Source organism: Gobius niger, assembly GCF_951799975.1.
Source record: "Gobius niger genome assembly, chromosome: 6".
Lineage (NCBI taxonomy): Eukaryota > Metazoa > Chordata > Actinopteri > Gobiiformes > Gobiidae > Gobius > Gobius niger.
Genome location: NC_136857.1, coordinates 21,412,477 through 21,440,379, shown reverse-complemented (window position 1 = coordinate 21,440,379; position 27,903 = coordinate 21,412,477). Strand labels below are relative to the sequence as shown.

Below are 27,903 nucleotides of genomic sequence, written 5' to 3'. Positions count from 1 at the left end.
CGTTGTTCCAAACCAGAGGTATTACAATAAAATATTTGTGTATTAATATAATCCATACAGTGTTTGAAAATGTCCTTGTATGTCGAGGTCGGGCCCTAACAGTTCTCTGCTCTTTAACAAAATACAAACTTAAGAAACAAAAGTAAGACAAGCTCATGCTCAAAAGATACATCGCAAACTATTCTAAAGCCAATCTGAAACAAAAGTGCACTGCAAAAACACCACAAACGTGGATCTAAATCATGAGAAATGTTTATAAAATAGACTTTTGACACAATTTGAAGAACATTTGTCAGGATTTGGACCATAAATAAACACAAACAGGCTCGGGATAAAATCAAACATAGCAAGCATAGTCAAAAAACAAAATTCCACAGGGAAGGGCTGTTTGTCCTCAATCTGCAATCTGTAGGGTTAAAAACATATGGTCAGTCGTCATTTATGAAATCTAAAACGATGTAAACGAGGTCTGAAACAAGTCTAAACCAGGCCTACACTACTTAGGTAGCCTCCTCCTCTCATCTGTGCACTGCAGTATTGGTAGAAGTAGTAGAAGTTGTATTATGTTGTGTACCTGTGCAGTAATTTTAACTGTCTGCTCCCGAGTTCTGATGCGCAGTTTGTTCACAGTCGTTTCGGCGATATCAGCTCGCTCTTCGGCATCGTCTAACTCGTGTTGTACTTTTCTGTAGCGAACAGAATTGGAGCTCACCTGTTCCTCCTGGTGGACAGCACAGACACATCGAAATTCAGTATGCATATATTGTAAGTAGAAGTTAGTACAGTGTGTGTGAATAGTTCAACACTGACAGCGTTCTCGGCCTGTCTCTTGTAGCTCTTCACTTTAGACTGAAGTTTGTCCACGAGCTCCTGCATTCTCAGCAATGTCTTCCTGTCCTCCTCCGACTAGAAAACAAACATTTATGTAATTCCTTCCATTTTAGGTCTCCATGACACCACTTCCTGTACTCCACCAACTGAAAATTACAAATGTCACAACATCACCATGAATATTATCCTCTGGCTGAAAAATATAATATAAAACATCCTTTATCACAAAAATTACAGTCATTTAACAAAAGAGAGAAGGACAATCCTCCACCAACAATATAACAATTAATCTAAAACAAAACAACTACATTTGTATTGCATATCTTCCTCCCTCTTCCCAGACAGAGCAGTATCTTCATGTCTGAGAGTTGACTTGTTCTGTGCCTCTGCTCTGCCGTGTAGTACTCTATAGCGGCCTGTTTTTATACCTGGGAGGTTAGTTCCTTGAGACGCTTCTCGTAGCGTCTCACTCCTTTGTGATACTCCTCACTCTTCTTTTGTTCTACCATCAGCTCAGTCTGCAGCTCCCGCACCTGCAGAGAAATGGGTCTGGTCAGAACCAGACCAGACGCTGTTCCTGTGCATCACTACACTCCCAACACCATGTCCCAGCTCACTCACCCGGTTCTCCAGCTTCAGCAGCTGCTTCTTGCCCCCCTTCAGGGCCATCTGCTCAGTCTCATCCAGTTTGAGCTGTAGCTCTTTTACTGTCACCTCCATGTTCTTCTTCAGCCGCTCCAGAAGAACGCTACTGTCCTGCTCCTTCTTCAGCTCCTCTGCCATCAGTGACGCCTGTAGGAGAGGAGAGAATTACAACACATTTACTCGACAGGACGTGGGATAAGATAGAATTATTGTTCATCATGTGTAAAGACTGGCGTCGACTAACATCGGTGAGAGCCTTCTTGGCCTTCTCGTCCGCAGACCTGGACTCAGTCAGGACCTCTTCCACTTCTCCAAAGAGCTGAGAGACATCAGTCTCAAGTTTCTTTTTCTGGTTCACCAGACCTGTGTTCTACACAAGAACAACCAGATAAAACTCATTCAGATCCCATTTAGCCCCCAAATCCTCTCAACCAGTTTCATGGATTCATTGTCACTGCAGTACCTGAGTGTTCAGCACGTTGACTCTCTCAGACACCTCCACTAGCTCATGTTCCGCGCTCTTACGGGCCCGATCTGTAAAGTCTAGCACGTCCTTCAATTCATCCTTCTCTGAAGTCATCAGTGAACAGCGGCGCTCCAGCAGAGCCACCTGCTCCTTCAGCTGATTTGACGCTTGTAACTTCTCCTCCAGGTCCAGCTGCTGCTCTTTCACCTAATTCAGGACAAGGCAGATTCCTCCGGTCAGACGAGACATAGTTCTGTACAAGGTTCAACATTTCATATAACAAGGAGAGTTATTGAAGGCCGGGGCTAGGCCTTCGTGGGTGGAGTTAACGGTGAATGAGTGAAGTTACCTGCGTTTGCAGCACTCTGATGACCCTCTGGCTCTCAGCCGCCTGGCGGTGGGCGTGGCTCAGCTGGATTTCCATCTCATTAAGCTCAGACTCCAGTTTCTTTTTCTGTCTCTGTGCCTCACTGCGACTGCGGCATTCAGCCTCCAGACTAGTCTGCATCACCTCCAAGGCCTGCTGCTGGCCCCTCCTGGAGGGCAAACAGAAATGTTATTTATCATTTCAAACATGTTCCAAATTCAGAGTGGGTTATTTAATTGTTCCCTGTGGACAATATGTGGTCTCAGGGCTCCAGACTAATGTCTTGGGTTGATTACACCGATACGTTTAAGTCCACTTGATTTAGGCGCACCAGGACATCATTTAGGCGCACAACAATTGTTTAAAAAGTACAAAATCCTACAACAGGATTCACAACCAATTTGTAGCATTGTTTAATAGCAATTTGCTTGTTCAATTAATTTTCCATAGTCACACATAGTCTACTGTATGAGCGCACATCCTAAATAGAGTTCACAGTTATATTATATATATTGACATGCAGTATATATATATTATATTATATATTGATACAGTGAATATTAATCGCACCATGGACATTTTTAGGCACATCACATGTGCGACCAAGTAGTTTTTCTTAAACCCTGGGACTGTATGAGACTAAAATGTAAATGTTTGGACCGGGCCGGTCTAAAGGATGGTGTCACTGCTGAAAGGTTCTGTAGAGGGTTAAGAGGCAGGGGAGGTGTGTACCGCATGTTGTCGATCTCTTCATCTTTCTCTGAGATCTTGCGCTCAATCTCAGACCTCACTTGCTGTAGCTCCATTTGGACTCTAAGTGCCTTTGTCTCCTCATGCTCCAGAGTTCCCTGAAAAATAAAAATGAGTGTGGACAAAAATGTCAGAAACAGCTGTGGAACATTCTTGATTTTCAAGTCCTTGAAGGCTACAACATAATGTATCTATGTGCAGTATAAGCAGGCTTCAACTCAGTACTATCCTCAAGCTGAAACTAGCATAGCATAGTAGTAAAAAAAGTAGCATAAGCGTCCCCACAATGAAAAACTATATATCGAAAAAACCTCAGCATCCTCCAGTGCTGCCTTGATGTCGCTCTTCTCCACATCCAGAACCTTCTTCATCCTCTCCAGCTCCAGGATGGTCTTCCCCTCGTGGCCGAGGTGGTCTGTGAGGTCCACGATCTCCTCTGGACACAGAGCAGGGAGTTGGTCACGTGACAAAAACACCCAGTCCCTTGTTAATGCAGGCGTAGTGCACTAATAACAAGGGACCGGTCATGATTGTCAATAAAATAAAAAATATGCCAAGGGTTGTGATCCCATGTTACAGCTTACAGTTTTCTCATCAAAAACATACAAGGAACTGTGTTTTGACCCACTCACACATCTTTGAGAAATCTTTTAATCTTCCCCAAAGGGTATTCTTAGTACCATGGTGGCAGCTTCCAAAAAACTCCTCAGAGATCCTACGAATCCAGGAAACCTCTCGATCTGTTGCTAAACTTAATCTCTTTATCACAAAGTAAAAACACTCGCCATAGCTTCATAGCAGCCACACAGGCCCCACGGTCTATTTATTTTTTGTCTTTAGTGAAACTAAGAGGAGGTGGTGGGAGGGGCTTATGGTGAGAAAATATGTGTTGAAGATTATTGTCAAATACCTGCACAAAGCAAAATACCCTAACTATACTAATCACCAAAACTTGGTTGTTTAAAAGCATTTAAAAATAACACTAGCAGCAGCAGTACATGGGTGGTACCTTGTAGGTTCTTGTTCTCCCGTTTGACAGTCTCCAGTTGGTCAAGAGCCTCTTCATAGCAGTTTTTCAGTTTGAATAGTTCGGTGCTGAGGCTGCGGGACTCCTTCTGAGAGGCGTCCAGCTCACTCTGACAGTCCTCAAAACGTTGCTTTGCCTCCATCAGTACCTGTTCACAGAGAAGAACAGAGATAAAGCTCTAACCAGCAAACTGTCACGAGAGCAGTGCATCAAGCAGACCTCACAGAGCAACATTTACTCCTTTTGAGATGGAGGCCTGGCTTAGATCACAGAGAGGCTTTGTTTCCAAATAAAACATTTATAAATCCATTTCCAGTGATGGGGAGAATATGTACTTCATTGTGACGTATTCCGTTACTTTGTCCAATAAGTATTCCGAATACTTAGAATACTTTACATTGATTTGCTTTATATCCACATACAAATGTGTCATAATATATGATGAAAATCATGCATTCATTTGCATTGTGTTTATGTATAAATACAGTGTATGCTTATGCTTGTTGCCCAGCTTGTTATGAACTTATTTACCACTAATGAAGAACACAAAAAATCTATTTGCAAATGCACAATGGCAACGCAGCACTTTCCCCTGGTAATTTTGCTCTTTTCTCTCACAATATCATGCAATATGAAGCTAAAATGAAATGACTGAGTACCACAGTGTATCCATTTGATTTAATGAAAGTAACTGTGAAATGAGTATTGTAAATGAGTGTTGTAAATACTTATTCCGTTACTACTCAACACTGTCCATTTCACTTCTCAGAGATGAGATATTATCCCATAAGTATTTTTCCATGTCCTGATCTTTCATTATTAACAATAACAATTTTATTGACACATCAGTTGTTCCAGGCCAGGAGACTTCTGTGTTGGGCTCAGACCTTTTCAAAGTTCCTACTCTTCTTGTCCAGGGCTAATGCGTTAGCATTGGAGCGCTCCAGCTCCACCACCAGGTCCTCTATCTCTGTCTGCAATCGGAGCTTGGTTTTGTCCAGAGAGCAGCACTTAGCCTGGGACACCTCCACGGCCTCCTCCAGAGTCTGTAGCTTTATCACCAGCTTCTTCCTGAAGCACACACAGGGTATGGATCATCATTTTGGGAGATTTGATAGACTTTTGACATAGTCCTTATGTACGAGGTGTCAGATATTGCGCTGGTGGAGGTCTACTACCTATATTGTACCTAGCAGGTTTTATATAATAATAAGAAGCAATCTTGTAACATTAGAACAAAACATTAACCACCTTGATCACTTAGAATCTAAATCATTTTATATTAAAAAAAGACCCTACGCAGACAAGATGTTACAAATACAAACGATATGTACAATAGGTCCTGTTGTACATATTTTTACAATAGGCCAGGGGATTCCTGACCTCTTGGCCAAGAGGAAAGAGAGATTGTTCAACTCAGTGGGACTTTCCTGGTTAAATAAAGCTCAAATAAATAAATAAAAACATGAACTTAAGTGGCACTTTTGGGATTTGTTATTTGCAACAGTTAAAATTTCAGCCTGATTGCAGGTGAGGCAGTTCTTACTTGACCTCCTCCAGCTCCTCGATCCTCAGCACTGCATCCGTCTCATACTTGGTTCTCCACTGCGCCACCTGGCTGTTGGCCTTGGACAGCGCCCTCTGCAGTTCAGCGCGGGCCTCCTGCTCCTCCTCCAGCTGCTCCCGGAGGAGGCTACAGTCGTGCCGCGAGGACTGGACTGCGTGGGCCAGACCCACACGAGCCTGAGACAACAAACACATCATATAACAATGATACAACCACGCATTCAGCATTGAGCTTGAGTCATACAGAGACACAAATATACAGAAAAATGGTATATAACTAAAATATAATCACAGCTAGAAAGTCATACTAAACCACTAAAACTAATGTCTCACCTCAATCACAAGTTCAAGAATAGCTTTAGTTAAGAAAACATCATAAACCCCTTTAGTCCAGCCAAATGTATGAAGCGGAAAATGTCTATTGCTAATGTGCAAACTTTGTGGAGTGTTAAGATAAATGTAGTGGTATAATGGACTTGGTCAGGTGCATTAGAAGATGCTTGTTTTTGCATAATTCTTTTGAATACGCCAAAAAAGATAGGATTGAGAAAGAGCATCAGCACAATCTTCCAACTGTATGGCTGCTGCCATACAGGCCTAAACCAGAAAAACAATCTCTGGACTGTACCCCATCCCATGCTCTGTCTGAACTCACCTTGCTGTCCTCCTCTAGCTGTCTCTTTAAATCCTCAGAGTTCTGACTTAGTCCCATCTTTGAACGCTGCAGCTGACTTATCATAGCCTCCCGTTCCTCCAGCCGACGACTGTACTCCGCTACAGCAGCAAACAGGCAATAATGATGTACAAACGTCATAGTGTCTAAATCAGGTTTAAATCAGATCTAAACCAGGTTCAACCCAGCGTTGACGTCAAATAACCAAATCTACATCTGGTCCAAAACTGGGGTGAACTAGGTCTAAATCAGGTCTTACCGGACTCGGTGAGGGCACGCGCCTTCTGCGTGGACACATCTGTCAGTGTTCTTTGCAGGTCGTCAATTTTATTTCGACTCTCAGTTAACTGATCCTCGTATGTCCGGCACAACTTCTCTGCTGCTCCCTAAAAGAAACACCAAAGCCTGTTCACATTCTCAACTGGTATCACACCTTCAACCTGTCATGACAAGTTGTGACATAAATCAGAAAAATAAATATTTGATTATTAGTCGAAATATTACATTTGACTTACAATCAAAACATTTAGCAGTGTTTATATAAAAGTTAACCATGTTAAATTATCTCCAATAAATGTAAGGACCTCTGAGAACCTCACAATACCATGCAATACATGGGGTCACGATAACGATATGGCAATATTGCGATAATCGTCATTTTGCTAATTTTAACATACAAGACTAATTAAAACCGTTTTTTTTGCACATTGTTACTTTGTAAAACAAACACATGCACCAACTTCTCACTCAGTAGTGTGACAGTCAGACAGTATCTATACATGTAGAGGCACGTCACTGATTTTCACACATTACTTGGTCAGTTACCTTGGACCTGGTGAGGGACTCCACATTAGAGGCCAGGTCGTCTGCGTGGAGCCTGGTCTCAGCCTTCTCCTTCTCCAGTTTTTGTTTGGCTCTCTGGAGGTTGTCGATCTGCTCGCCCAGCTCAGTCACAGTGTCCGAGTGCTTCTTCCGGAGAGTCGCTGCAGTGGTCTCGTGGTGAAGCCCTGCCTCCTCCAGCTCACGCCGCATTTTAAGGAAGTCGGCCTCACGCTTCCTGTCCACATCAAATATTATGGGTAAATGACATGTCACCAATGCCACCTCCTTTGCTCCCTTTGAGGACATTTCCTTGTGAGACGTCATTGTAGATTATAATGACCTACAATGGAAGTAAATATAGACTTGAAAATCTACCACAATGTCTGGAATATTCATGTGTCTGGATCCCGCATTGATGGTAAACAAACTTTTTCCTGCTCAAGTCTCCATCTTTTTCATCTACACTCCCTCGTCTACTTAAAACTTCAAACAATGTACAGTGCCCTCCACAAACTCTGGAGTCCTTGATAAAATGTCAAAAAGATATATACAAGCTTTCACACATCCTCTCTAGAACATTGTAGGCAGAGCAGCAGTGTTTTGCATTCAGCTGTCCAAGCATACATTTGATAACAGACTCTTCTCGAGGTGAAACTACAGTTCTCAGTGGCGAGGGTTTAAAATAAGCATCAAGATTGTGTGTTTTACCAGTCTGGCATTTTGACTACAAGAGCGAGAAGAAGCTACTGAAGACACCAATCCATACATCCAACTCAACAACCTGTCCATAAAAATCTGCCTAATCCTGGACCATTTATTATTTAGGTGTCTATTAGATGCCAGCAGGAACGTGTACCTGTTGAGCGCGATCTGAGCCGCTGAAGCTCCGCCTGCCTCCTCTAACTTCTCTCCCAGCTCCTCCAGTTCCCGTGCAAAGTCGTTCCTCTGCCGCTCCGCCTTCAGTCTCCAGGCTCTCTCTGCATCGAGCGCCTCCTCCAGTTCCTCAATACGCGTCTGAAGGACAGAGTACTGTCAAATACTTCCATTCCAGGCAAATACTTTTAAACTAGACAACGCCACTGTTCTCAGTTTGTGTACTTTTATCTCATGTACATGACACATGTATAGCACCATTTATGTTAAAGGCTGAAACAGGATTTAAGTCATTTGAGTCATTGTGGCAACACTTCTGGAGGAACCCATGCATTGAAACATTGAGGACAGTAAGCAACGGCCCAACAAAATACTTAGATTTTAAAGTAAGCTTGAATCTAAGACACTAGTATGACCCAGATCAGCCTAGTACACACTTCCAGCTCCTTGAGCCTTTTCTGCAGCTGAGCCATGAGGCTCTGCTCATCCTCCAGTTTGGCCTGAAGCTGGGTCAGTTCCCCATCCTTCCTGTAAGACACCAAGGCCAAACCAGGTCAGAAGTAGGCACTGATCAAGTTTAAGCTAGTCTAAACCAGTGTATGAGAAAATTACTTTTTGAGGCGGTCCTCCAGATCTCCCTTCTGGGTCTCCAAGTCCCGAACTGAGTCTTGGGACAGTTTCAGGTCTCCCTCCAGTTTACGACGAGTTCTTTCCATCTCCACACGCACCTTCTTCTCCTGCTCTAGGCTGCTTTCCATCTATGGCAGGGGAGATACAGACAAGCAGTGAAAGGTAGGGGTGTAAGGACTGAATGCGTTTATGATTGAGTTTGTTCTTTTATAAAGGGTTTCTAAAATGTTGTGACATGTGAGAAATTGGGATTGAGATGCAGGTTTAGATCAAGTGGCCCAGAGTTGGGCATGATCAACTCACACCTGTCACTTCACTTCAAAACCTCAGCTGAATAAGGACTCACGTGGTCCACCTGCTGTTCCAGTCTGGACTTGGTCTTACAAAGACCTGTGACCTTGTCCTCCTGGGCCTGCAGGTCCTGGAGAGCCTGCTGATGAGCTTCCTGCAGAGCAGACTTCTCCCGGGTCAGAACCAGGATGGACTCATCCAGAACACACATCTCCTGAGACAGGTTCTTGAGCTGAAAACAAGATCAAGATCAAATCATCCAGTTTGGATTAGGATGAACTGGAACAAAACCTTTTTTTCTCCTCTCTTCTATAATGATCTATTTGATAGTAGGCACTCAGTGCTTTTTATATTTTTTTAGATTTAGGTTAGTTCATTGGTTAATGCTGATGTGAGACCTGCAGTAATGTGCTTAGACCTGAGGTGGCTCCCAGGTTGTGGGTAAGGGGCCAATCCCTGTTTAGTCCTGGTTATAGAAATTGTTTTGATCCAGGTTCATGTGTGGTTTAGGCCTTTTCTGTTTTGCTTTAGTCCTTTGACTCCTCACCTTATTCTCGACTCCATGCCTGTCTTTCTCCACTTTGGACAGGGTCAATTCCAGCTGGTCTACATCCTTCTTCAGTGCTACCACATCATCCTCTAGAACCCGTTTTTTAGCCGTTAGCGAATTGTTGACCTCCTCCTCGTCCTCTAGCCTTTCCTGCGTTTCCTTCAGACGCTGGTCCAAGTGGATCTTTGACTGGATCAGCTGATTACACCGGTCCTCCGCATCTGCAAGATTATCCTGCTCCTGAAGAAGAGGAAGAAGAAGACAGAGTTAGAGAGGACATTTGGTTCAATCAGTCAATGAAATTCATACTAAAGCTCCAATATTTGGTTATATTTGTTTCTAGAGCGTCAAGTTGTGGTGTTTAGGTAAAACATCTCCTGAAGAGCTGAAAAATCCTCTTGACTCCTACCCATTTGTAAAATCCAACACTTTCACCAGACTTACAATCCTTTAAAATGCCTTCCCTATATAGTAGCATCTATTAGGATTATGTTGCTAATAGCAGTGCTAGATAAAACATGGGAAAATCAATATACTTTTACAGTACTCAACAGGACTGAAGCTGTCATTGTGTTGTGACTCACGGCCTGTAGCTGCAGAGCCAGATCATTCTTCTCCTGAACTAGAATCACCTGCCGCTCCTCAGCCTCCTGACGCTTCCCCTCAGACCTGACAAATTGCATTAATAATCAAACTGTGATCCATCAAAACATGTTTTCAATACATTTACATTTAGACCAAGTTCTAGTTATAATCGGTGTCTCATACTTGTCATAGGCCTCCTTGAGTTTGCTGAAGTCATCATTGAGCGCAGCTAGTTCCTTCTCCACCTGTGCGCTACGCAGCAGGGGGCGGAGCTTAAAGAACAGCATCATCCAGGGCCAGGTGCGCACCGTGAAGAAGGCTCGCAGGTTGAACTGGATGACCAGAACCGCATCTCTGCAGTAGACAGATGGGTTAGGGCACTAAGACAAAGACAAGTCTGATTCATTGAACAAAGAGGTTGTTCGATGTAAATATTTGTAATTTGTAATATGTGTTCAAATGCATGTGAGCAAGCGGATGTCAACAGATGATCTCAGACCTGTGCAGTATCATCTTGTCGCGCTCCAGCCTCATGAGTTTGCCTCGACACATGGCCTGCACTATGGTCAGAATCTGAGACAGACGAGTGTCCCTCATGTCCTCGAGCTGTCCCAGAAGTCCCGCCTTAAAGAATACCTGTCAAGTAAAATGCGGGGAAATCAAACAAACAAAACAATGAAAGGATCTTAGATAACACCTGCTACAAGGTGAGAGATGGGGGAAGACAGCCAAGTACACATCACCTTGGACTGTCCAAACTTGTACTGTGTGTGGTCAATATCCAGAGAACTCAGCAGCTTCTCCACGGCCTTCCTACTGTCCACAAAAGAGTCTTCTGGAATGGCAGCAGGGTTCAGGATTCGGTACCTGGTAAAGACGAGTACACCAGGATTAAGGTTGACCTGGTCAAGATCGGGTTATAACCTTGGGTGCACTTGGCCTCACCTCTGCTTGAACTCAGCATACAAGATCCTGTTAGGGAAGCCCTTTCTGCAGATACGAATTCCCTCTAAAACTCCGTTACACCGAAGTTGGTGCAGCACCAAGAACGGTTCCATCACACCTGAGTGAAAACAAATAATATTACAGAGGACTCTCACTGTAAAAACTTCAGTTTCCTCTTCTGTCATATCCACAACATCACCAGCTTACATTGCAAAAGACATGTAAGAATATTTGGTTCAGACCTGGGTTCTTTGTCTCGTTGGGGATGATGCAGCGGACAAAGTGTGGCTGAGTGCTGCGCAGGTTAGCCATAAGTTTGTTCAGGTTTTCCTGAAAATATGAGGAAAAATAATATAGAATCATATTATATTAGTAAAGGGAACAGTCTGGGATACATCTTATAAACTGACTTTATGGAGCTGAGAAACAGTCTGGAATGATGCTGCCTTTTTCTTCCTGTGTCTGGTCTCAGATTTAGGGTTTGATGCTGAGCAAATTTATAGACTCATTATTATAACTAATATTCAGTATAATTTACATGAACTGAAGGACTTCATGAAAACACAAACCGGTCTCAGACGTGATGTAGTCCTCGAACAGTCCAGCCATCAGTTTGTTGGATGATTTCTGAAACAGCGCCACCACCGTCTCATTCAAGGGGTCGCGGTTCTTATCCAGCCAGCCCGTGATGTTATAAGGAACCTAGACACACACACACATAAGTCCATTTTAAACCTGCCAAAGACCCAGTTTATTTCTTTACACACAATTTTTGTGTTTTGTTTGTGGACTCACCACTCCTGCGTAGTGGTTGACCTCAAAGTGCGTCTCATATTTGCGTTTCTTGTCGGGCCGTGGTCGAAGGAAGTTTGGAGACTTTCCGAAATGATTGTCGTAGAGTTTGGTTTTAAAGCTCTGGTCTGTGGCCTTTGGAAACATGCACTCCTCCTCCATGATGGACAGGATCCCCATGGGCTGTGTAAATATATATATATATGTAATAGTTGTATTAGAAGTGGTAATAAAAGTGTGTACCTTTTCTATGAGGTCAATGCAGGCCTGGAGATCCAGTCCGAAGTCTATAAAGGTCCACTCAATGCCTTCGGTCTTGTACTCCTCTTGCTCCAGGATAAACATGTGGTGGTTGAAGTACTGCTGGAGCTTCTCGTTTGTGAAGTTAATGCACAGCTGCTCAAAGTTATTGAACTGAAAAAAAAGAAGACATGACAAGAATGGATTAGGACAAACTAAACCACGGCTGACTCAGGACTGAATCATGTCAAGACGAAACAACTAATGCAAGAGTAAACCAGGTGTAAAAGCCGACCTAAGCCAGTTATGAACCCAGACCAAACCAGATCCAAAACTAGATACAGTTATATATTGTTTTACCTCAAAAATCTCAAAGCCAGCGATGTCCAGGACACCAATGAAGTATTGTCGTGGCAAAGCTGTGTACAGAGAGGCGTTGATGCGACTCACGAGCCACCTAAACATCCGGTCATAGGTCGCTTTGGCCAGAGCTGCCACCGCATAGTACACCTGATGCAAAAACCACAACGAGACTTAGTTACACCCAAAACCAAGACAAGAACTCAGCTAGACTTTGCTGTAGATACACATTTATTTGTTATTTCAACTTTTTTAAGAAGCTTTTAGATTTGGGCAAAGCTGAACTGGAGAAAATGTTCTTGGTTAAGGCAGGGTTAAAAGTATTGTTTAGTTTTAGCATTACAAGCGGTAACATGATTCAATAACGCAGATCAGAGGCAATAGTTAACCCTAACCCTAAAAGTCACAAGATGAGCATTGATGAATATTTGTGGACCCCATCCCTGACAAAGAAAGATGAGGCTAAAAAAAGGTGGATATTCTGTTTATCGGAAAAACGGTTAATTTTGTGTAAGTTACATAAGGCCCTGCACTCCCTCTGAGACCATGACGTGAAATTGTCGAACATCAAAAAGTAAACACATGCTTGTTACCTGCTCCACTGTCTGTCCTTTGACGATGAACTCATTGCCCACTTTGACCCTGGGGTTGAGGAGACCCTTCAGTAAATCCGCAGAGCTAATGCCCATCAGATACGCTGCTTTGTCCTCGCCTGAGTTCAGACAGAAACAGATGCATTTGTTCACACTGTAGTACACGTGAAGCAGATCTACTTTCAAAAATAGACGTGGAGTAGAGGTGTTACTCCCAAATGTATGCAACAGCCACACAGTAAAGCCTCAATGCTCATTCTCGTCCTACAATCTGAATTTGCGCAGAATGCTAAGGTTTCTGTGTCACCAACACAACAGCCTGTCATTTCTCAGAGTGTAAAGAGGAACTTGTCATGTCTTAAACCTTTTACGTCTTGTCAGCTATCACTCTGAAGGGTCCAGACTTACTCTCTGTGCCATCAGCCTCGGCCTGCTCCTCCCTCTGTTTCTTCTTGAACTTCATGTTTCCAAAGTGCATTATGGCCCCTACAATTTTATAACAGCCGTACTTTTCCTCCACCGTGAAGCCCAGGATGTCCATGGCGTGCTGCAAAACAAGAAGCAACCTATGAATGAACCATCCATGAGCTATTCCTGTTTCAGATTACATCCTGGCACATACTACCCTCCTGGCACATACTAAACTACATAATCTGAATGGTGTAAAGACTGAGTTTGAGTGATGTTTTGGATTTACATTTATAAGGATATATAATGTTTCATGGACTAAAGTTTTATTTGACTCTTACGTCAGTGAGCTGCAGCTCCTCTCCGTCGTTTATACTTTCTACAGTGGTTACTCCCTGAGAACAGAAGTGGTAGTCGTACGGGTTTGTGGTCACAAGCAGCATATCTGCGAATTAGGAATATATATCAAAAAATAAATATGTAAAGAAAACAAACAGCATTAGAAACAGATGTTTGAAGCCCTGCTTCCTGATTGGCCACATGCTGAGTGGGCATTGTTACCTTGCAGCTCTGGCTTCTGATTGGACATGATCTGGTAGTAGATGTGGTAGCTCCTCTCTGCAGGCTGCTGAAACACCACTCTAGACTTCTCCAGAAGATCTGTGACAAAACACACAGTAACTGTGAAGCGCACACTTTTGGAAAGTCAAATGGTAAAAGAGAGTAAAGATTCCTTAGATAAGAAAGTAGCTCGTAACACACTCACAGATGTTGATGTCGGCTGAGGCCAATTTCCCAGTCGTTCCAAAGTGAATCCGGATAAACTTTCCCTAAAAGAGATAATTAAATTATCATTATAATTCCTTTCATTCTACTCAGTAGAGCTATGGTCAAGAGTTAGAGACGTACAAAGCGTGAGGAGTTGTCATTGCGAATTGTTTTGGCATTTCCAAAAGCCTCCATGGCAGGGTTTGCTTCAATGATCTGATCCTCAAGATTGCCCTGAAAGAGCACAGAAACCAGCTGTGACCATGGATGCAGTGTTTCAGTTGTGCATCGAGGCCCCCGACCTCCTTACGTCCACCAGAGATAATTCAATAAAAAGAACATGAATCGCAGAATATCATGCAATCAGTCATAATTTGATCTTCTCTAATAAAAAGTAATATTCTGATCTCATAAATCACTCTACCACAGCGCATAAGAAACATTTTCCTTTGTCAACTATCTGAATAACCGATTAGTCGTCGATTGTTCAATTAGTTGTTTCAGCCCTACTGAAGAGCAATAAATTGGACTTTGCCTGTATAAACCCTGCCTGTACTTATGTTGTTATGATTATTGGTTTGGCGCTGTGGCAGTGTGTGTGTATTTTATTTTGTCTCGTTCCTTTTTTTGAAGAAAACTGCATAAATAAAGAAAAAAAAAAGAATAAAAAAAAAAGAAACATTTTCCTTACTCCTTTCTTGATGTTCTCTCCCAGAGCTGCAACTATAGCAAAGTACTGGATCACTCTCTTGGTGTTGACGGTTTTCCCCGCGCCAGACTCCCCACTGAGAGAGAGCATGAGGGATGAGCAGAAGAATAAACAGCAGTGTTTTATCACAAATGTATAAACAACGGTAAATAATTAGTATATACGTACGTAATCAGCATGGACTGATTCTCTCGGTCTAAGAGAAAGATGAGAAAAAAAATCACAATTTTGTAGACGCTACTATTGCTGTGTCTCTTTTTCAAACCTTTCTTTTCAGTGTGTGGTCAGTGTAATGTGTTTAATGTATGTTTTTTCTCTGCTCACTTTCCAATATTGCTAAAGGGCATCTAAAAGGCTGCTCAGAAGATTTTCATCGATCTATTAAGTTTAGTTATAAAACATTCATTATAAATGCGAGGGGGCGTCCGAAGTACCAGGGGACTTTAAACTCACTCTGCAGCAAGTCAGTGTAGGCGTTGTCGGCGATGGCGTAAATGTGGGGCGGAGTCTCTGCTCGGCGACGCCCCTTGTAACCTGCGATCACCTCCTGAGTGTAAACCGGGAGCCACTTATACGGGTTCATAGTGACACAGAACAGACCAGAGTACGTCTGCGGAGTACAGAGAGAGAACATTGTTACTCGACTAGAAGTAAAAAGTCGCCATTAATAAGAAGACGAAAGGATGTGGTCAGAGAAAGCAAAGGATAAACATATACAGTAGATGACCGCTTTTGTCACGTCCTCCCTATCTATCCTTGAGCTTCACATATTCAGATTCACATTTGTTCCACACACACACAGCCAAAGCACACAATATATTCACACTGACAACAGCCTTTTTGTTTTGTTTTGTCCTTTTTATCAAATACAGGCCTAAAACATTGTCTTTTCCCCTTTTGATGTTCCGTAACAAAATATACTGTAAGTAAAAACATCTCACTGGATAATAGTGAATAAGATTGCTCCATGATCACCCTAACACTAGAGTCAGCAATAGGTTCAAAGGAGTCTGGACTTCTTTGAATGGATCCTATCATTGCCTGTGCTAGCATTGTCGCTCACATAAATCCTCCAGGTTGTGTTTCTGTGTGGTGAGGGTTTGGAGTGTGACTGATAAAGACTGAATAAGTGAATATTTACGTAGATCATCCACATGGCATATCTCCTCTTCAGGTTGAACAGCACCGACGGTTCGTTCAGATGAGTTAACATGGCCATGTCTTCCATCATGTCGAACTTGGGAGGATTCATTGGCTGCAGGTCGTCCTCCTTCACGACCAGGAACTAAACCAGAATCAGAACCAGGGTCAGACGCAGGACAGGATTTATTGACCAATAATAGGGACAAAGGTAGAAGAAACTAATATACAGTGTGTTAAAGAAAAATGCCTGAAGAGACAATGACGTGATAGGAGACAGTGCCCTTCAAATCTTGACCACATGTAAATTATAATATATGTTTTAAGTTTATGGTCTGAGTGCATGTGCAGTGAAGGAACTTAGGAACAACTTTGAAGCAGCTACCAGTGTGTTCCTGATGTGTTGACTAGTAGAGTTTACTCTTTAGGCAGTATTTGGTTCAGTTTTTTGGAGGCTGTGTCTAGGAAGTGTATGAGTTACCCGTCCATCCTTGGTCTCCACCGTGGTCTTGTCCCCATTTGGTTCTCGGACCTCCACCTCTACATAGGCCTCCACCTCATCAGCCATCCACACCCTCTTAGTCCCTAGAGAGAATCAAGAAACAAAGTTTACAGCTGGAATAAACCGTGTGTACAGTAAATGGTCTCAATTTAAAAACAACTTCTCCACATTCAATGGGGGATTCCTTTTCCAGTACACAGACTTTACACAGAAGAACAACATGTAGGAGCTGGGATCCAACAGCCTACTATTGGATCCACTTGTAAATATTAATTGTATATTATGATACCTCTAGTTACTATTACTTGAATTTCTCCATTGTGAGATCAAAGTCCTATCTTATCTTATCTCTTAAACTGCACTACTGCAGCCCTGCAGGTCTAGAAGGGCTGTATCATTACAGCTACATCAGAACTAAATCAGGGCAGGTCTTACCATCAAAGGCCTGGGCCTTGGCTGCCAGCTGCTCCAAGTTTGTTAGTCTGAGGAAACGACCTGCATCCCCGAACTCTTTCATATCGAGGAATCGAGACATCTGAGGAGGAGGAGGAGGAGGAGGAAGAGAGAAGAACAGGGAGGGAGTTGAGGGACGTTAGATGATATGTCACTTTACAGATGTAAATCTAATGTGCAGTGTTAATTAGACTAAAGATCTAGAGGAAAGACTCTATTTGTTTCTGTAGTGGCAGCAGTCTAACCTTATCTAAATACAAATCAAACAAGTAGATGCTTTCAGCACTTTTACAGAAGTACTGTACATTTAATGGCGTAAAACCTAAAAGCCCAGCCTAAAAGGAGACTATGCGGCAGATTAGGGCCCTGAGACCACCAGGGGGCCCCGAGAGTGCCTACATTTGTTGTACAGGGCTTGCTTTAAGAATTGCTCCTGTGTTTTCTCAAAATTACAGTCTACTTCCTTTTGCAAACGTAGGCAGGGAGAGGGTGACAGGGTGGGGCTTGACTGTTTGTGGAATATGTATAATTTATCTGAAATGACACTGATGTCAGGAGGGCCCATGGTCATATTCTGCTTAGGGCCCCTTAAGGGGTTGGGCCAGCCCTGATTCTGACTGTAACTAACTTAACTCATGACTCCATCAATCACCAATAAGCCAACTCATTAACAGACTATGTTCAGAAGCCAAATCAAACCTATAAAGTACCTGAACAACAACTGTCCACCCACCGACTGTATTGAAGCTCATCAAAATTCTGAAGTTAAAACCAGTCCTAGGAACCACCAAACCCAGTATCCCAGCTGCTGCCACAAATATCTTAAAATATGTAAATTGTATGAATGTGTGAATATGAATTATTGATGATGTAATCATACATAATCTTGTCATTTGGCCGTCTAAACTAACCGATCTGGTTTAACTTATATATTGATCATAGGTATCAGTGTGGTATGATGTAGGATGTAGTTCTGACTTTAATATCATTGACAAAGGGGTACCTCAGGTTTCTGCTCTGGGAGCGCTGATATTTTCAATATGATCCACCAAAAATATTTTGTATCATTTGGTTTATTTGGGCTGCAAGGTCAGATAGAGCCATTATAAAGATGACACTCTGTGCCATGCTTCACAAATTCATTTATGTGCAGACAATAGAGGGATTTATTCATATAGTACAGACTAATCCTTCACGTATTGTTCTCTACAGTTTGATTTTAATATGGTTCAAACATGGTTCTCTTCAGACAAGTTTTTACTTATGAATAAAGTATGAAAAAGTCTTATTATATGTTGTTTAATCATAGAATCATTTCATTGACCCATGACTATTCAATCACGTTTATTGATGGCACTCCAATGCAAAACGTGGACCAACTTAAGTATCTCGGTGTATCTTGGATTCACAGATGACTTTCATTTCTAAAAAGAAATTGACTTTCACTTGAGAACACTCTGTTCTTCAAATGAATGTTCGATCTGTAAGCGAATCGTCACACAGCTGCTTCTGCCAAATCTGGATTACACTGATGTGGTTTATCAGAGACGAGCCTCCGCTCTCTACAACAGCCTTTGCATGTTTGCACTGAGCTGCTCTTACCGAACACATCACTGTCACATGTATATTGGTCTTCACTTACTGTTAGAAGACTCCTGAACCTGCTCCAGTTTGTATTTAAGTGCCATCTTAATTACCTGCATTATACAAAAGAGTTTTTACGTCCACTTTTTTCCATTATCTCTGACATACTGAATATCTGTTTTTTAATGCTCCCAAATTTAAAAAAGAAATTAGCCGAAGAGCATTCAAAGTTTGTTGTTTCTGTTATTACTGTTATGTTCACAGTAGAGGTGATAACACTTTCCTTTTTGTTGCTACTAGATTGTTATCATTTTTGCTTTGTTGTTTTGTTGTTTATATGTCATGGTTATTGTATTTTTCTTTGTGTTTTCATTGTTGGTGTGAGGGTTGCAGAACTGTGGAGAGCTATCTGTCTTGTATTATTACTGTTTGTTTGATTGTTTGGTTTTGTTATTACATTTTGATTTTCACTGGATTTCACATGTTCTGTGATGTTTGCCTTAGAGGACCCCCTCGTAAATGAGATGTCACATCTCAAGGGTATTAAACCTTTTAAAACATAAATATGTGATTTTAGATTTTTGCTTCAATCTCCTCTATGAGCCAACAGATTGAAATATATATAATTCAAAGATATTTACAGTTCTTTGTGCAGATCTCTGGATTAGTCTCAGTCTCAGTTGGTGAGTTTTTATAGATGTATTTTTAGACCGGTCCAGATCTGGGTCTAATGGTCTTAGTTTTGCTCTGATGAACAGCTCCATGTGGCTCTGAGCAGCAGCTGAGACTCCCCTAAACCCCTCTAAAACCTGGACTAAACCTGGTCTACAGCCGCTTTTAAGTCCAACTAAACCCTAGACAAAGCCGCCCCATAAAGTGCTAAACCTAGAGAGTGTGGATGCCTGGAGCCTCACATCAGTCCTTGTTCTGGGTCATACCTGGTATAGACCCAATCCTGACCAAGACTGTGAGGACTCCTGTTGTCTTCAGTTATTACTGACAACAGTTTGATATTTGTTTAAAATTAGGCTGATTTGAACAAGGCTCCTGACGTCAGAAATACAACTCTGTATGTCATTTAACCTGTTGTGTCTACAATGCCTTTTAGTAAAATCCAATGTAGTTCAGCAGTTCACCTGAGGCTCACCTGTGCAGGTGGTTCAACGTTGAAAAAGAAATTTGAATAATTTTCACAAGGTTATAAATGCTTCAGAGTGGAGGATGCTCTGAAGGAAGACTCTCCTCGTCCAGCAGCATCCTCTACCCTCTCCCTGTCCAGAACTCACCTTGCTCTGCTGGCTCTTGGTCCTGGTACCAGTCTAGTCCTGATGGGTGTGGCTGATGTATTTGGGGTTAGGGTCGGACTGGTTCTGTTGATTCTAACAGATCCAAGTCTAAACTGGACCCTTCTGTCTGGTCTTTATAACCTCCTGCTGAGAGCCACGTGACCTTCGCGCTTCACCGTGATTGGTCAGTTCAGGCAAGATCTGTAAAAGGCTCTGTCTCTATCTTGGGAAACTGACTGCATTTTATTGTCCATCACCGGCCACTTACAGTAGCCTTTGTTTATACTGTCCATCTGAAAAGTTTTGATTTCTTCTTCCCCACGGATCCAAATACGTGAGAACGTACCCAATCCAACACTGTTTTCCCTAATGTGGGAAAGTCTTGGTAAATTGGAGTGCTTCCTTGGCACAGGACACTAACACACATAAACATAAATCCACGTTAATTCCTGTCTTGTTATTACTCTCACGTAGGTCGGTTCTGTCTGCAGTTATTAGACAGTTCCTCTTTATATGATGATCTATTTGTGAAAACAACCTGTTCAGTCACTCACCAAGGACTTACACCCTCTCCACACCATCACACACTCCCTCCTCCTTGTACCCCAGCCCCTCAGTTATTCGATTGTTTTACAGTCAGAGATCATCTGCACCCCACCCCTCTCTTTCTCTCTCCCTCTGTTTCAGTTTCCTCAGTTATTCAGCTACTCAACAGTCAGGGCTGGAGGTATTATCGGACCTCTCTCTCTCTCTCTCTCTTTGTACATGTATCAGCTGTCCCTCTCTCTTGCGCTCCCTTTCGATGTTTTGTTTTTGTACCTGTCTCTCCTCCATCTCTCATGCTCGGATCAGCTGCTTGTTTCTGTTTGTAACAAAACTCTCGGCCAATCTGTCATTCGTGAGTTTTGACACCGCAGAAATGTTGTTTGTCACATTAGCTTACACAGTATAGTAGCTACACAGCGGCAGACGGGATTAAGGAAGACAGTCCTATTGTTGACTCAAGGAAAAAAAACAAAAACAGGAGACCAGGGTCACACTATACGCGAGCACTCCAGCCTCACAGCAACAGGCTTTTGAGTTCAATTCTAGGATACATGTGGAGTTCTTCCTGTGTCTGGATGTTTTTCCTCGAGTTCTGCCAATGAAAACATTCACAATAATCCTCCCGGCAGAGTTTACCCTCATAGACATTTATGGGTGCGGTGCATCCTTCGTCTCACACGTCTCATCTTTCTGGCATTATAGTGATGCTATTTCAAGACATTGATTTGGTGTTTTCCTATTTTTCCACTGTGAGTTAAGGAAAGAGGTTAATACCGATGTCAGTCCCATGAGTACAGCTAGAATCAGGACTAAACATGAGGAAACAAACCAGGTGCAAAACAGAATTAAACAGCAGCACAGCTTTCATTCATCATTTCATTTCACTAGTTTTTATTTCAATTTATTATTGCACAACCCCTTGAGAGAGAGAAAAAGGAAGACTATCTCTTGTACATCTCTTGGACAATTTCGTAATTTAATTGAATTTGCAATCTCAACTTTGGTCAGTCTTGGTTATCGCCACGGGGGCTTTGGTCTAAGTCGGTCCTGAAGCAGTAACAGCACCAGATTTGGAGCTTAGAGCTGGGACACCCACACTGACAGTGGTGAAAAACTATTGCACTTTTCCAAGACTTAACCATTTCAAACCTGCTACCACTGTTCAATAATGATGCAGACTCTATTTGAACTCTTTTGTGTCTCTGATGGGTAAAGGTGATGCTGGTCATGCTGCCCGTACATTTTCTAAGAATCCCGTGGTGCTGTGTTATGTGATTATTCCATGAGCACCATGTCACTTTCCTGCCCTGTGCCCAAACATATGCGCCATGGTCCATACCTCCACACTAATCCATTCAACTATTTATACTCTGTCCTTTCAGAATAAAAGCATGATGTAAAGCTGCTGTATGATGTTAATCCACAGTGGATCTGAGGGAGCCGGAAACTCATGTGACAGGCTGACTCCATAAACCACAGGCCAAACCATAACTGGAGGATAATCACCTATATGTAATTATTATTACATAAGTAGTGTTCTCATGTCATTTCTGGTAGCCTAGTACAGTATGTTGCGCTCATATGACATCTATGGCAAATCTGCATTAAACTTTCATATTGCTGATTTTTGGGGGGCATGGTTTATAAAAGCTATTATCTTTTGTGAGCCAATTCACATAAAAAAAAAAGTTCAGTGTCTTCTCTGTCTGCACAAATGAACAAAGGTGAAAAAACTGACGTCAAAACGTAGTGACATCGTTCATATACATAGACTAGAACAACTTGAGAGTTGTAAGAGTTTGAGATTATGACTCCGTCAAATTGTAAAATGTGAACCGAACGTATTAAAAGTTTGGTGCTTGTCGTGATAGGGTGACAATGGGTCAATCTACACCAGTTGAGAATGATCTGTTTCTAAAACTAGTGGTGGTGGAAATTGGGTGTCTTTGACTTGTTTCATTTGTCAATATTATTATCTTTCGTTTTGTCCGACTCTTGATTATTCTATGTTTAGAAAAGTCACGGTTTAGTCTTATTTAACATCACCTATTTAAGACCTGATTCAGCTCAAGTGATGACCTGGTGAAGTTCTGTTGTTTATTGACCTTGTTCGATTCGACCACCTCGAAAGGTAGAAAAACTAGTGCGCAATATGGTGGAACATGAGGGACAGACTTGATAAAGTAGATTTACTGAGTCTAATAGATAAAGGCTGCCATAAGGCCCGGCCTGCAAACCATTTAATTTGCTGTCCACCCCACACAGAACACACACACACAACCAGTTGGTAAGTGGCCCAGTAGAACTAGGCCTACCTTTGGACTGCTCCAGTTCTGTCCCCGGTCCAGTCGGTCCAAGAGGGGACAGCTGTAGTTTATCGCTGAAGTTTATCATGTTATGGGCCCTGACCCCTCAATGTGCGCCCCGGGACCGCATTCCGCCTGGCTCCAAGCTCAAAGCTCCAAAATCCCATTGGAACTCGGGTCCGAAAGCAGCGGGACACATGGCTCGAACACATCTGTGACATGAACAATGGAGTGATGTTATTTATAGGGCTGACTCATTGCTACTGTTGAACTGCACACTACACACACAACAAATTAAACAAAGGTACTTGCAAAGCCTAAATAATTTTACCCACTTGGCTTTTTTTTCCTTTTTTAAAACCTTTCCTTGAATGAAGCTCCTCAAACCAACTGAATATGGGATTGAGAGAGGGTGCAGGATCTGGAATTTGGATAGGGACTTGACTAAGATGAAGAAGAAGAAAAAAGGGTAATCTGCAGTAGGGTTTTTCTCATGTTTCCTCTTCACCAGCAGGCGGCGTAGTTGTAGCGAGTAATTTCCTGGGGCAGCGGCTCCAGACAAACACAACACAGAGAGGCATGGGAGAGGCCGAGCTGGCGCTGAACCAGGCCGAAGGGAAGCCACCGGAACCCGGCCTGGTTTCTTCTGAGGAGCCGGTGATCTGGAGCCATGAGGTGGAAGTGTGTCTCTTCCACGCAATGATCGGACACAAGCCCGTGGGTCAGTTTAGCGTTTTGTGTGTAAATAAACGGTGCATTAGCTGTAGCTTTCTTTTGTGTAAACCTGTTAGCATTAGCACTCGCCGTTAAAACGAATGGGACTGTTAGCCTGGTAGCTGGCTTACAGCTAACATCCAAACATTGACACTTTAAAACCAAAAATCAAACAAACATGCAATGCAATAGAATAAAGTTTGGAATTGTAATGAATGCGTATCGTTTCTGTGCGTTTTTGTAAGCTTGTGTCTCTGGTATTGAACTGCGCATGTTGCAATAAATCATTTGGCCCGTGGGCTAAAGGCTAAAAGCATAAACCTCCTGAGTAACAGTCAACGACTTAAGTGATGATGCCTTGAGGGAACCAGGTGGACTTGTAAATGTTGTTTCATGTATAACTTTGGATCATTATACGAGGCTTCAAAGTTTGCATTTTCAGATTCATTTGGGTTTTATTTCTAACTTTATTTCTAACTGTATTAGTGAATAAGTGGCATGCAAAAACCTCAAGTGCGATATTTCGAGTTTAATCCGTTTGTTATTACTCTGTATTTTTATTTGGATTTCAGGAGTGAACCGACACTTCCACATGATGTGCATCAGGGACAAGTTCAGCCAGAACATTGGCCGCCAGGTTTCATCGGACCTCATCTGGGAACATCTGGGCACCATGTATGACATGCAGGCACTGGTATGTTGGACTGCGTTGCACTTGAGTTAGCCCTGACTTAGTCCTCATTTTGTCCTTGTTTAGTTTTGGTTTTTACTTGGTCTTGTCTGGTGCAGCATGAGTCTGAGATCTTGCCATTCCCAAACTCAGAGAAGAGCTTCTCATTACCAGATGACATCATTCAAGACGTCAAAGAAGGTACCTGCTGCACATGCTCCGCAGTGTTAATTTTGACAACATATTTTACTTTAGTTTTAGTCTTAGTCTTTTGACTAAAATGTAATGTCATTTTAGTCGAGATTTAGTCGAAAAAATCTTTTCAATTTTAGTCTAGTTTTAGTCGACTAAAATTGCATGTCAATTTAGTCGACTAAATTTAAGACTAATTTAGTCGACTTTGCATTTATAATATTCATTATAATCATATTTAATCTTGTTCCTCTGCTTCATGGAGCTGCTTCTCCTTTGGCAGAGAATTTAGATGATCTGAGGCTCTTTCAGGCGGTCAATAGAAGTTTGGATGATTTTAGTCTCTCCTTTTCATTTTTATTTAGTCTTATTTTAGTCGACTAAAATATCTGGACATTTTAGTCATAGTTTTAGTCTCATGAGAAAATTTTAATTTAGTTTTAGTCCAATTTTAGTCGTCAAAAATATCACTTTGACTACAATTAAGACTAAATATTTTAGTCGACGAAATTAACACTGATGCTCCGTGCTTAGTTTATCCCAGCTGTATTTTAAAGAAACAGTTTTGTGTCATGTCCAGGACGCAGTGAAGAGGAACTTAAGGAGGAGCTGAGGGTGGAGCCGCCAACAATTGCAGAAGAAGGTAAGAAGACTGAGATGGATAAAAGAGAAAAGAGAAAAGAAGATAGACGGGTGAAAAGAGAAAGGAAGGAGTCAAAGAGACAAAGAAAAGGAGAGAGTTGAGCCAAGTGGTGCATGTTCAATGTGCGCCATGTTGAAAGTGCAGTATGAAGCTGACGCACTGAAAGCAAGCAGTGGAGTAAACATGAGCGAGGGTTTGGAAGTCACACATACTATAATAGTTGTCCGACAGAAATTTGTCACATATTGTGATTAAGAAGCAACCTAATTAGAGTACAATAACGGCTATCGGCTTGTGTGTTATGGGCGGTACTCCAGGAATTGTGTAGAGGAGGCAAGTGATGAGACTTGCCCAAGATGAAAGAAGCTGCGTTCGACACGGTCGACCACAACATCCTTCTTACCCGCCTCGAGTCATGTGCAGGAATTAAAGGCACAGCGCTCAGCTGGTTCCGATCGTACCTGACTGACCGGTTGTTTTCTGTTAACCTGGGTTCTTTTAACTCAAGAAAAGCTCCTCTTGATAGTGGAGTGCCCCAAGGTTCGGTTTTAGGACCTGTTTTGTTTTCACTGTACATGTTGCCGCTCGGATCTATCTTTAAAAGACATAACATTTCATTCCACTGCTTTGCTGACGATGTTCAGATTTATCTTCCATTTAATGTAAAATCTAACTCAATCCAAGCCCTGCAGAAATGTCTTGATGATGTAAAGGACTGGATGTCGCTCAATTTTTTAAATTTAAACAACAAGAAAACAGAAATTGTCATATTTGGCCAGCCTGAGCTTCCTGTTTTTACTGGTGCATGGAGCTACCAATCCTCTTTCTGTCGTCCATTTGCAAAGAGTCTTGGTGTTTATTTTGATGGTGCTTTTAAAATGGACAAACAAATAAGTTCTGTGGTAAGAACAAGCTTCTTCCAGCTGAGGCTTTTGGGCAAGGTCAAACCCTACCTACCACCATGCCAACTTGAGAGAGTGGTCCATGCGCGCTGGACTATTGCAACTCATTATATTACGGCCTTGACCAGTCGTCCATCCGCAGACTCCAGCTAGTCCAGAATGTGGCAGCTCGTCTGTTCACAGGGACCAGACGACAGGAGCACATTACTCCTGTGCTTTCCTCTCTCCACTGGCCTCCTGTGACTTTTAGAATCCAGTTTAAAATGTTACTGTTTGTTTTTAAATCTCTTCATGACTTGGCACCTTTGTACCTAAAAGACTTGCTGAATTTGCACACTCCTAGCAGCTCATTGAGGTCCTCGGACCAGTTGCTCTTAGACTGCCCACGGTCCAAACGAAAAACCAGAGGAGATCGAGCCTTTGCTGTTGCTGGCCCTAAACTCTGGAACTCTCTGCCTCTGCCAATCAGAATGGCCTCCACTGTTGACAATTTCAAGTCGTTGTTGAAAACGCATCTCTTTGCACTGGCTTTTAATCCAAGTTGAGCTGGACATTTGATTATGCTGCAGTTTTTATTTTTTGTACATTGAAGCAATATGTTTTTTGTGTGTCTGTATTTTTGCACTGAATATGGAAAGCACTTTGGGGCACTACTCTGTTTTTAAATGTGCTATATAAATAAACCTTGACCTTGACCTTAAAGTAAGGAAGGATAGTTGAGACAGGGTGGGTGGTAAGAAACATTTGGGGGATGTAAAGGGGGAGCAAATGAGGGCACGCTTATCATTCTCATGTTGTCAAAATGTATAGTAGTTTTGATTTTTTTTGTGCTACAGGCAGTAACTCCTCAGTTAAATCGGATCGATCAAAGGACAGAGACAAACCCACAGAGTCCAACTCCAAGGACGACAAGAAAAAGAGAGCCACTCCGACCCCCACCCCTCCAGCGGCCAAAGGAGCAGCTCCCACACCCCCAGCGCTTAAAGGAGGCACTCCGACATCCTCAGCGGCAAAAGGAGGGGCCCCTGGATCTACCTCAACAAAGTCAGGAACCACTGGGACTTCTGCAGCTAAAGGAGGATCATCAGGCCCCACACCGGCCAAGAGGAGGCGCTAGAGAGACTGTTACAAATCTCGGAAAATGAACTCTGGTTTTAATATAATTAATTATTTCTTTTTTAATAAACATTTTGTTTTGTTTTACTTTTTCAAGTTCCTCTGTTTTAATATCATGCATTTATTCGTGGCCCACAGTGTATGTGCTATTATGTGGCATTGACCACTTACACAAGGGCTTAGGGACACGCAGCCATTTACTTTCACAGATAAAACATGTTCCAGCCCAAATTTTGAGCTAAAAAAGTTGAACAATCCAAAGTTGTCAACTAGGGCTGTGATGATCATTTTTTTGTCGCGATTCAACACATATCACGACACTGAGGGCCCGACACGATACGTATTGCGATACAATGCAATGCATTCAATATATAATTTTTCATTATTACAAAGTGCAACAGTAATCTTAATATCTTAAATCCCGTCAGACCTTGGAAGCTAAGCAGGGAAGGGCCTGGTCGGTACTTGGATGGGAGACCGTTTAGTAACACCAGGAAGCCTGGCGAATGTAGTGTGTGAGTGAGTGAGTGGTTGGTGGTGGTCGGAGGGGCCGATGGCGCAGACTGGCGGCCTCGCTTCCGTCAGTCTACCCCAGGGCAGCTGTGGCTACAATAGTAGCTTACCACCACCGGGTATGGAGTGAATGAATAATGCAATGTAAAGCGTCTTTGAGTGTCCAGAAAAGTGCTATATAAAACCAATGCATTATTATTATTATTAAAAATAAGAAAGTGCAAGTTGAGTTTCCAAAATGTATAAATTAAATATAAATCCGGCTGACATTGATCAAAACATTTTGAAAAGCACACATAGTAGACACATTTTAAAAAATCTGGCTCTTTCGTTAAAACCAAACGGAACCAAATCTAGATTTAACAAATATATATTTAAGTCAAAAACATTTGTATACATATTTTTTCTATAATTGAAGTATTGCGATACATAGTTTCTGACGATG

At 42.2% G+C, this 27,903-nt stretch overlaps 2 protein-coding genes across 2 annotated transcripts; one reads left to right on the top strand and one right to left on the bottom strand.

Annotated features, from left to right (window-relative positions):
- Positions 1–10: 10 nt before the first annotated feature.
- On the bottom strand, positions 11–20,099 carry LOC306963905 (myosin-7-like). The gene is made up of 45 exons (XM_079557668.1): positions 19,857–20,099; positions 16,969–17,068; positions 16,513–16,616; positions 16,033–16,176; positions 15,345–15,501; positions 15,060–15,087; positions 14,874–14,967; positions 14,324–14,416; positions 14,181–14,244; positions 13,976–14,074; positions 13,756–13,859; positions 13,415–13,553; positions 13,007–13,125; positions 12,414–12,563; positions 12,057–12,227; positions 11,817–11,996; positions 11,591–11,723; positions 11,432–11,508; positions 11,264–11,351; positions 11,022–11,139; positions 10,820–10,943; positions 10,576–10,712; positions 10,260–10,430; positions 10,076–10,160; positions 9,489–9,731; positions 8,997–9,173; positions 8,633–8,778; positions 8,458–8,548; positions 8,004–8,161; positions 7,151–7,382; positions 6,585–6,711; positions 6,308–6,426; positions 5,633–5,829; positions 4,974–5,157; positions 4,069–4,234; positions 3,371–3,495; positions 3,042–3,157; positions 2,292–2,478; positions 1,940–2,149; positions 1,721–1,846; positions 1,453–1,623; positions 1,260–1,364; positions 811–906; positions 575–721; positions 11–406 (listed from the first exon to the last, which is right to left on the bottom strand). Exons 2-45 carry the CDS (start codon positions 17,066–17,068, stop codon positions 395–397), a joined length of 5,814 nt encoding a protein of 1,937 aa, XP_079413794.1. The 5' UTR covers positions 19,857–20,099; the 3' UTR covers positions 11–394.
- A 3,148-nt stretch (positions 20,100–23,247) lies between these two features.
- On the top strand, positions 23,248–27,032 carry mrgbp (MRG/MORF4L binding protein). Its single transcript, XM_079557654.1, has 5 exons — positions 23,248–23,429; positions 23,995–24,116; positions 24,212–24,293; positions 24,865–24,927; positions 26,666–27,032. Exons 1-5 carry the CDS (start codon positions 23,288–23,290, stop codon positions 26,944–26,946), a joined length of 690 nt encoding a protein of 229 aa, XP_079413780.1. The 5' UTR covers positions 23,248–23,287; the 3' UTR covers positions 26,947–27,032.
- Positions 27,033–27,903: the final 871 nt, after the last annotated feature.

What these genes read in the sequence shown, in the direction of transcription:
- mrgbp (XM_079557654.1), top strand. Translation starts at nt 23,288, where the DNA reads ATGGGAGAGGCCGAGCTGGCGCTGAACCAGGCCGAAGGGAAGCCACCG. An exon ending in TGTATGACATGCAGGCACTG is followed by an intron (nt 24,117 to 24,211) that starts GTATGTTGGACT and finishes TGTCTGGTGCAG; the next exon opens with CATGAGTCTGAGATCTTGCC. An exon ending in CATTCAAGACGTCAAAGAAG is followed by an intron (nt 24,294 to 24,864) that starts GTACCTGCTGCA and finishes TGTCATGTCCAG; the next exon opens with GACGCAGTGAAGAGGAACTT.
- LOC306963905 (XM_079557668.1), bottom strand. Translation starts at nt 17,068, where the DNA reads ATGTCTCGATTCCTCGATATGAAAGAGTTCGGGGATGCAGGTCGTTTC. An exon ending in CTACATCACGTCTGAGACCG is followed by an intron (nt 11,509 to 11,590) that starts GTTTGTGTTTTC and finishes AAATTTGCTCAG; the next exon opens with CATCAAACCCTAAATCTGAG. An exon ending in GCTCAGATCGCGCTCAACAG is followed by an intron (nt 7,383 to 8,003) that starts GTACACGTTCCT and finishes TGATGTGGACAG; the next exon opens with GAAGCGTGAGGCCGACTTCC.